Source organism: Gorilla gorilla, chromosome 11 (genome assembly GCF_029281585.2).
Source record: "Gorilla gorilla gorilla isolate KB3781 chromosome 11, NHGRI_mGorGor1-v2.1_pri, whole genome shotgun sequence".
In the NCBI taxonomy this organism is placed as follows: Eukaryota; Metazoa; Chordata; class Mammalia; order Primates; family Hominidae; genus Gorilla; species Gorilla gorilla.
The window spans coordinates 106,477,393-106,487,383 of NC_073235.2; the positions used below are offsets into that span (position 1 = coordinate 106,477,393).

The 9,991-nt window shown below is 41.8% G+C and overlaps 1 protein-coding gene across 2 annotated transcripts; it reads left to right on the forward strand.

Moving 5' to 3' along the window:
• The first annotated feature begins 505 nt into the window (after positions 1–505).
• CTLA4 (cytotoxic T-lymphocyte associated protein 4) lies at positions 506–7,075 on the forward strand. Of its 2 annotated transcripts, XM_004033085.4 has the most exons (4): positions 506–1,191; positions 3,743–4,090; positions 4,535–4,644; positions 5,868–7,075. In XM_004033085.4, the coding sequence occupies exons 1-4, from the start codon at positions 1,083–1,085 to the stop codon at positions 5,970–5,972; spliced, it is 672 nt and encodes a 223-aa protein (XP_004033133.1). In that variant the 5' UTR covers positions 506–1,082; the 3' UTR covers positions 5,973–7,075. The 2 variants fall into 2 exon arrangements, with proteins under 2 accessions (XP_004033133.1, XP_004033134.1); XM_004033086.4 differs by lacking the exon at positions 4,535–4,644 and having other exon boundaries at positions 1,083–1,191; positions 5,868–5,935.
• The last annotated feature ends 2,916 nt before the right edge of the window (positions 7,076–9,991 follow it).

A 9,991-nucleotide genomic window follows, 5' to 3' on the forward strand; every position in this document is an offset into this window, starting at 1 on the left:
AAGCCCCTTAAGGTATCAACTGTGTTTTTGTTTTGTCATCATTCAATCCTAAGCGCACAGAATTCCTGGCATATTACAGGTTCCCCATAAATGTTTCTTTCTTTCTTAAAATGTATGAAAACTCTCCAGATTTAAGGAAGGTCCTCAATGTTTCAAATTCTTTTTGTTAGATCATTGGTCCTGTCTACAGCTGTCACAAATTTAAGGACTCTGGTTATATTTAATCTTCACTTTTGAATTTTCTGCTTGAAAAATTTGTATTAGAAAAAAAAGTCTGTCCTTTTATGGAAGGCTCTAATCTCTTGAATCATTTGGGTTGGCTTTTCTTTGGACCTTCTTCAACTCTGTTTTGTCTCTGTTGAGTTAAGGCTTTTAAGAACATCTGAATTCTTTCCTTCTGCAAAACCAGAGGCAGCTTCTTTTCCACCTATCTTCAGTTTATTTCTTGTGATTTTGGTTTTTTTCTCTTAACCAAATGCTAAATGGATTTAGGAGAAATGAACTTATTTGTAAAGTTGTCAAGGGACCATTAGAAGGATGGTGCTTCACAGATAGAATACAGTTTTTATTAATGATGCCTAGACAAATCCTGCCATTAGCCCAAGGGCTCAGAAAGTTAGCAGCCTAGTAGTTTTGGAGATGTCAATGAAATGAATTGGACTGGATGGTTAAGGATGCCCAGAAGATTGAATAAAATTGGGATTTAGGAGGACCCTTGTACTCCAGGAAATTCTCCAAGTCTCCAGTTAGTTATCCAGATCCTCAAAGTGAACATGAAGCTTCAGTTTCAAATTGAATACATTTTCCATCCATGGATTGGCTTGTTTTGTTCAGTTGAGTGCTTGAGGTTGTCTTTTCGACGTAACAGCTAAACCCACGGCTTCCTTTCTCGTAAAACCAAAACAAAAAGGCTTTCTATTCAAGTGCCTTCTGTGTGTGCACATGTGTAATACATATCTGGGATCAAAGCTATCTATATAAAGTCCTTGATTCTGTGTGGGTTCAAACACATTTCAAAGCTTCAGGATCCTGAAAGGTTTTGCTCTACTTCCTGAAGACCTGAACACCGCTCCCATAAAGCCATGGCTTGCCTTGGATTTCAGCGGCACAAGGCTCAGCTGAACCTGGCTACCAGGACCTGGCCCTGCACTCTCCTGTTTTTTCTTCTCTTCATCCCTGTCTTCTGCAAAGGTGAGTGAGACTTTTGGAGCATGAAGATGGAGGAGGTGTTTCTCCCACCTGGGTTTCATTTGTTTCAGCAGTCAAGGGCAGTGATTTATAGCAAAGCCAGAAGTTAAAGGTAAAACTCCAATCTGGCTTGGCTGGCTCTGTATTCCAGGGCCAGCAGGGAGCAGTTGGGCGGCAGCAAATAAGGCAAAGAGATAGCTCAGAACAGAGTGCCAGGTATTTAGTAGGGGCTTCATGAATGCATGTGAGTTGGTGTAGTAGAGAGACACAGGCAATTTCAGACCCTTCTATGAGACTGGAAGTGATTTAGGAGGGAAAGGATAGCCATAGTCCTGAATACATTTGAGCTGGGTTTCAGGATGAGCTCACAAGTTCCTTTAAAAAAAATTGACTTAAGCAAATCCTGGGAAGAGCTTTTTGCTATACAATTCAAGGTTTTAAGGTCCTCGGATTCATATACTTTATAAACGAATTAGCCAGCTTGTTTAAAATGTAGGGAAATTGTGGGAAGAATGCCTTCTTTACTTAATTCAAGGTTTTAAGGTTCTCTTAATCAATTCTACAAGCTAATTAGCCAATTATTTAAAAATAAAAGTTTGAAATTGCCAAAAAAAAAAAAAAAAAAAGACAAGGAAAAGGAAAGAAAGAAAGCCACCAGTCTGTTTGGCATACAATACTTAATTGTTGCCTGACCTACGTGTGGGTTTCAGATGCAGATCCTCAGTTTTCAGCTCTTCACAGACTGACACCAGGTTTGTTACGCGGCTTAAAATGATGAGTATTTCCATTGAATCTCAACCTTATCTCTCTCTAGACCTTCTTCATTAAGAAACCATGTAGTTTGTATGAAGTAGGTACTCAAAAGATATTTGATGATTTAATTTTTACTGGAGAAGAAATATTCACATATGTTTTCTTATTTTTACATGTTTTAAATATGTAAAGATTAAATAAACACTCTTAGAAGTATTTAAATTTCCTAAAGTAAATTTATATCAACCAGTAACAGGACCCTCCCATGACAGATACTGGAAAGTTGAGTGTGACCGCATTTAGTGGTGATAAGTGTGAGCTTGCTTGGGGAGAGGGCAGGACATTTAGGATTTCTTAAGCTTGGAGTCAATACAATAAAGATTTTTGAGTGCTCACTTGGGTGGGCTATAATCACTGCTCACAGGAGGTCATGAACCACAAGTAAAAGAGTGAGGAGATATGATTAGCTCACAAATAACTTTAATACAGAGCAGAAAGTAATGAACTACTGCAATGGAGTTATCACAGTGCTAAGGATGCTCAGAGGGCATCTCTGATAGGCAGAGGTGAGGGTTAGGGAAGGAAACTGTAGTCTAGCTAGCTAGAGCTGCTGGAATAGACATGACAATGGCTGCTGCCAAACTGTTTTCTCTTCTGAGGACAGATGTCCAGTACAAGTGGCTTGGTGGAAGGGACTAGTAGTGTCTCTAATATAGGGTGATTTATAAGCAGGAAAGTGTGTCCTAGAAATTCAGACCAGAGTGATAGATTGGAATTGGATCATGGGGGGACTCACTGAATGTTATTTATTGTATTTGTTTTTGCAATCAGTGTTAGTAAAGTGTCAAAGGGATTGAGCAGATGAGTGACATCATGCAACACAAGTTTTGAGTTTCACTTGTCAGACTGACTGGAGAGGGGCCTGGTTAGTTACAGGAAGGTAATTTGGCATGCAGCCACTATTTTTGAGTTGATGCAAGCCTCTCTGTATGGAGAGCTGGCCTCCTTTATCCTGTGGGAAAAGAGAACAAAGGAACATGGGAGTGTTCAAGGGAAGGAGAAATAAAGGGCAGAGAGGCAGCGGTGGTGTCAGGGGAAGCCCACAGGAGTTAACAGCAGGGTTGCCTCAACCTAGAGAGGAAACGACCCGGTGCCCTCGGCTCTGTGGCTTCCTTCATCTAACAACATCTTCCACTCTACAACAATGCCAGGGAAGGCGGAGGCTGGTACAGTGCATCAAGACACAGCTACTCCTGGGTGACAGAGGTTCAGGGCCAGCTCAATAAGTAGGCAGAAGTTTTTGACATATACTTTGAGAGATAAAGCAAGATTCTGTACCTCAACCTTCAGAATTTCCCCTACCACTCATTATAGTTCCGGAGCTATATAGCTCCTATCATTCTGTCATAACCTTAGAATACCAGAGAACGTATCATCTCATCTAATTATCTCTTACTATATGTGAAAAAAATGAAGGACATGGGGGAAGTGTGACTTGCCCCAAATCACATATTTCATGGTAGAGCCAGGTCTTCTGTTTGTCATATCAGTGTTCTTCCTGCCACAACCCTCTTGAATAATCTATTTCTCAGTAAGAAAATATCTTTATGGAGAGTAGCTGGAAAACAGTTGAGAGATGGAGGGGAGGCTGAGGGTGTGGAGAGGGGAAGGGGTAAGTGATAGATTCATTGAAGGGGGAGAGAAGGCCGTGGGGATGAAGGAAGAAGGCAGAAGGGCTTGCCTGGGCTTGGCCATGAAGGAGCATGAGTTTGCTGAGTTCCCTTTGGCTTTTCCATGCTAGCAATGCACGTGGCCCAGCCTGCTGTGGTGCTGGCCAGCAGCCGAGGCATCGCCAGCTTTGTGTGTGAGTATGCATCTCCAGGCAAAGCCACTGAGGTCCGGGTGACAGTGCTTCGGCAGGCCGACAGCCAGGTGACTGAAGTCTGTGCGGCAACCTACATGATGGGGAATGAGTTGACCTTCTTAGATGATTCCATCTGCACGGGCACCTCCAGTGGAAATCAAGTGAACCTCACTATCCAAGGACTGAGGGCCATGGACACGGGACTCTACATCTGCAAGGTGGAGCTCATGTACCCACCGCCATACTACCTGGGCATAGGCAACGGAACCCAGATTTATGTAATTGGTGAGCAAAGCCATTTCACTGAGTTGACACCTGTTGCATTGCAGTCTTCTATGCACAAAAACAGTTTTGTTCCTTAATTTCAGGAGGTTTACTTTTAGGACTGTGGATATTCTCTTTAAGAGTTCTGTACCACATGGTAGCCTTGCTTATTATGGGTGGCAACCTTAATAGCATTCTGACTATAAAATAAAATGATTTGGGGAAGTTGGGGCTCTCGCTCCGGAGTGCTAACCATCATGACGTTTGATCTGTGCTTTTGATATGATATGACGCTCCTGGGGAAGTAGTCCCAAATAGCCAAACCTATTGGTGGGCTACCCATGCAATTTAGGGGTGGACCTCAAGGACTGGAAGCTCTAATGTCCTTTTTTCACCAATGTTGGGGAGTAGAGCCCTAGAGTTTAAAACTGTCTCAGGGAGGCTCTGCTTTGTTTTCTGTTGCAGATCCAGAACCGTGCCCAGATTCTGACTTCCTCCTCTGGATCCTTGCAGCAGTTAGTTCGGGGTTGTTTTTTTATAGCTTTCTCCTCACAGCTGTTTCTTTGAGCAAAATGGTGAGTGTGGTGCTGATGGTGCACCATGTCTGATGGGGATACCTTTAGTGGTATCAACTGGCCAAAAGATGATGTTGAGTTTAGTGTTCTTGAGATGAGATGAGGCAATAAATGAAGAGGAAGAAGGACAGTGGTAAAGAACGCACTAGAACCGTAGGCATTGGCATTTGAGGTTTCAGAATGACTAATATTTTAGATGAATTTGTTTGACATTGAATGTTCATGTGCTTCTGAGCAGGGTTTCAATTTGAGTAACCGTTGCAATAACATGGGGCAGCTGTTTTGCTCTTTGTCTTCATGACAACTGTACTTAAGCTAACAGCCCTGAAACATGAGATTAGGCTGGGCAGAATGCTGCTAGAGAGGACCACCTGGATGGTCTTTATTCTCCTTCTCCATGTCCCTCTCCATCACCTGGAAGTCACCTCTTGGTGCCACTCTGGTGCCTTCCTTGTCGAAGCTGTAGCTGCTCACATGACACCTATCCCTATTATCCAGTTTGCTTGACTGGGACGTTTTGCCTTCCCCTTCAGCCAGCAAATGAAAGTCCCAGTTTTTATTTATCACAGGTGTTGGTATTGGTGGTAGAAGAGGTAGAAGTATGGAATCAGGCCTTCTGTCAGGATTTCTTTTTGACAGTCCCTCTCAGACACCTCTGCCTAAGGCTGGCTTTGCCATTACAAACTCACCCTTCTCCCTCTCTCCCTTCTTCTCTTCCTCTTCCTTCTTCTGGCTCTTTCTCTCTCTCTCTTTCTCCCTCTCTGTCTCTTATACACATACACAAAGATATACTCTATTCCAACATCCTCTACCCAACCTGACAGAGATGTCCTTTGCTGTAGGTTCAGCAGTGGGGATGAGTAATACAGCTCTCAAACAGGATAACTAAAGCTTATTACCTTATCAAGCTTGTTCCCTTGCAGACAAGATTGATCAATTATCATAGGCTTTCTGGGTGTTCTTTGTGAAGCTTTCTCAAAGTCTCTTTCTCCTATCTTCCATTCAAGGCAAATGATTGCCATTTAACATCAAAATCACAGTTATTTATCTAAAATAAATTTTAATAGCTGAATCAAGAAAATCTCCTGAGGTTTATAATTCTGTATGCTGTGAACATTCGTTTTTAACCAGGTAGGGACCCAGTATGTGTTGAGTTCTATTATGGTTAGAAGTGGCTTCCGTATTCCTCAGTAGTAATTACTGTTTCTTTTTGTGTTTGACAGCTAAAGAAAAGAAGCCCTCTTACAACAGGGGTCTATGTGAAAATGCCCCCAACAGAGCCAGAATGTGAAAAGCAATTTCAGCCTTATTTTATTCCCATCAATTGAGAAACCATTATGAAGAAGAGAGTCCATATGTCAATTTCCAAGAGCTGAGGCAATTCTAACTTTTTTGCTATCCAGCTATTTTTATTTGTTTGTGCATTTGGGGGGAATTCATCTCTCTTTAATATAAAGTTGGATGCAGAACCCAAATTACGTGTACTACAATTTAAAGCAAAGGAGTAGAAAGACAGAGCTGGGATGTTTCTGTCACATCAGCTCCACTTTCAGTGAAAGCATCACTTGGGATTAATATGGGGATGCAGCATTATGATGTGGGTCAAGGAATTAAGTTAGGGAATGGCACAGCCCAAAGAAGGAAAAGGCAGGGAGCGAGGGAGAAGACTATATTGTACACACCTTATATTTACGTATGAGACGTTTATAGCCGAAATGATCTTTTCAAGTTAAATTTTATGCCTTTTATTTCTTAAACAAATGTATGATTACATCAAGGCTTCAAAAATACTCACATGGCTATGTTTTAGCCAGTGATGCTAAAGGTTGTATTGCATATATACATATATATATTTTAATTTGATAGTATTGTGCATAGAACCACGTATGTTTTTGTGTATTTGTTAATGGTTTGAATATAAACACTATATGGCAGTGTCTTTCCACCTTGGGTCCCAGGGAAGTTTTGTGGAGGAGCTCAGGACACTAATACACCAGGTAGAACACAAGGTCATTTGCTAACTGGCTTGGAAACTGCATGAGGTCATAGCAGTGCTTGATTGCGTGGAATTGTGCTGAGTTGGTGTTGACATGTGCTTTGGGGCTTTTACACCAGTTCCTTTCAATGGTTTGCAAGGAAGCCACAGCTGGTGGTATCTGAGTTGACTTGACAGAACACTGTCTTGAAGACAATGGCTTACTCCAGGAGACCCATAGGCATGACCTTCTAGGAAGCTCCAGTTCGATGGGCCCAATTCTTACAAACATGTGGTTAATGCCATGGACAGAAGAAGGCAGCAGGTGGCAGAATGGGGTGCATGAAGGTTTCTGAAAATTAACACTGCTTGTGTTTTTAACTCAATATTTTCCATGAAAATGCAACAACATGTATAATATTTTTAATTAAATAAAAATCTGTGGTGGTCGTTTTCCGGAGTTGTCTTTATCATCCTTGCATTTGAATATTGTGTTTAAATTTTTGATTGATTCATTCAGTATCTGGTGGAGTCTCCAATATTAGAAATACTGGAAACAAACTGAAAAACCACAAAAGGACAAATAATGCTTCATGAGTCAGCTTTGCACCGGCCATTACCTGCAAGTCATTCTTGGAAGGTATCCATCCTCTTTCCTTTTGATTTCTTCACCACTATTTGGGATATAACATGGGTTAACACAGACATAGCAGTCCTTTATAAATCAATTGGCATGCTGTTTAACACAGGTTCTTCACCTCCCCTTTCTTACCGCCTGCTTTCTCAGCTCAACTATCACAGGCATTACAGTTGTCATGGCAACCCCAATGTTGGCAACCACGTCCCTTGCAGCCATTTTGATCTGCCTTCCTGAAATATAGAGCTTTTTCCTGTGGCTTCCAAATGAACTATTTTGCAAATGTGGGGAAAACACACACCTGTGGTCCTATGTTGCTATCAGCTGGCACACCTAGGCCTGGCACACTAAGCCCTCTGTGATTCTTGCTTAACCAATGTATAGTCTCAGCACATTTGGTTTCCACTTAAGGTTTCCTATTTTTGACCTCCACATCCTGTTATTGTCTTTTGCAGTGATTCTTAGTGTGGTCAGGGACCACCTGTAACTGAATCCACTGGGTCACTTACTAAAAACACCAATTCACACTTATTCCCAGATGCGTTGAATCAGAATCTTTGAGTGGTGGGGCCAGGAGTTTGTATTTCCAAAAATCTTCCCAGTGCTTCTTATACCCATCAAGTTTTGAGAATCACTGCTTAGGCAACTCTGTCTGTGTCTCTTCCTCTGTCTCTCCCCCTTGCTCATTCTCTTGCTTGCTCTTGCTCTCTTTCTCTCTCTCTTTCTTGCCCCAGCAAGTGCTAACAAACACACAAGACAGCACATAGTAAGCATTTCAAAAGGGGTTGTTAAATAAAAACGAATAGGTCTTTCAAAGTAAGGTAATGATTATTACCTAGAATGAGCTCCTTTTCTGTGGAAGACTGTGCTTCTTGCTCTCTAGGCCTTTGGATGGTAGCCATGAAGAAAAACACCAATCAGGAGCCTCAGTGGATAGTATATCATTTCCACTCCTCTAAACATCTTTAGAGAGATTACTCTTTTTCATAGTTGATGGGCAGATCTGAGTGACAGAGAGTGCCTTACACAAGTGATGCCCTCCAGGTACCTTTCAGACACCCTTAGATAATGGACTACTTTATATAAGCTTAATATTTCCTCTGCTATTGCCTAAAATTCTACCATTTGTTGTTCACTGAGATAAGACTTGCCCTCTTCATTCAGTCTCAATCTTATAAAAATAAAATACCCTTTAGCTCAAAAAAGCTTCCCCTATGGCAGAAGAATTGTACAAGAAAGGCTATGACCTGGGGTTCCGCTGAAAGGGGAGAAAGCAAATATGAGGGTAAGGGAGTGCATCTGGGCACCAAATGAAAGCCTCTTCTAATTCCCATGTCATTTATGAGAGAAGATTCTATGTCTGTAGTACTCAGAGAGGTGAACTGCCCCCAAATCAGAGGACCAACTGTCACATGGGATTCCAACCTTCATCATCATCTCCATTTCTGGGATCAGGGTCCTGGGGCAGCTCCAAGCCCAAATAATCTGTGAACCCAAAAGGGGCTTGGCCTACCATGTAGGGGGAGCCTGGGCATTGCAACCCTCCTCCTTGGAACCACTTGTCCCAGGCAAGACTGTGGATGACAAGGGAGCCGGATAGAGTGACCAGGGGCTCCAGAGTCAGTTCCTCCTCCAACATGGCTCCTAGCACACGCCTCTGCTCATGTCTCTTCTTCAGCATGGTACTCGCATTCCTGCTACTTCCCATTTCTTCATTTCTCACCTCCAAATATTATAATCCTTCATTGTCACACCCATCAAGACTAATCCCAAATTTTGCCTCCACCGTCAGATTTGCTGACACTTTAAGCTCGTGGATTTCTCCTCTTTTGTTTCATAGCTATACTTTGTTTCACCTCTAATAATTTCAAGCATGCATGTCTTTTCTGCCTAGTTAGATCAGGAACTTCTCCAAGACAGGGATAATCACAACTTTAGGCACACAGTAGATGCTCCAATAAATGAATTGAGGAGTTGGGGAATTAGGACATCCAGGACCGTTTTCCATACAGAACCCATCTGTGTCTTCTTAGGCAGTCCCAGCTTAATCTCTTTCCCATTTGATCAGCAGAACTTTGTGCAGGTCTACTCATCTTTTGGCTTAAACCTTAAAGACTCTGGACTGTGAGTTCCAGCTGCCTACTCTGTCCCACTCATTCTACTTTTATCTTAATCCAGTGTTACTTCCCATCTTTTTCTTTCTTTGGTGAATTCTTATTTTTATTCTTTTTCTCTTTTGAATTGTTGGTTGTTGCTAAAATTGACTATATTTTTATACCCAGTCTGAGCCTTCTTCCGTATCCACAGTTAATAGTTCATTCAACTTAGTTGGGACTGAGCTTGTGAAACATTGATGTCACTGTGTTGTTAACTGGAGCAAAGCCAGTTGAGAAGTTCAAGACTTTATAAATTTAGTTATTGTTTTGGGAGGTCTCAAAGCAAAGGAGAACATGGCTTTCTCCGGAAAGTTATTCCCATTGCCTTACTTGTTGTTTGCACCTGGTTAGAGCCATGACTCAGGCTCCTTAGAAACCTTGTTTTATTTCATATATATATATATTTTTTCTCATCTCAGGTCAATTTTTTCTGTTCAGTCCAGAAACATGACACACTCTATTGGTAAAAAGGGAGGAAAATTTATTCTTTCCTCTTTTATGTTTCCTTGGCTACATGCTGGGATAGGGGCTCATAGTAAGTTTGCCAGATTCAACCAAAAACCCCCACAAAAACAAGAA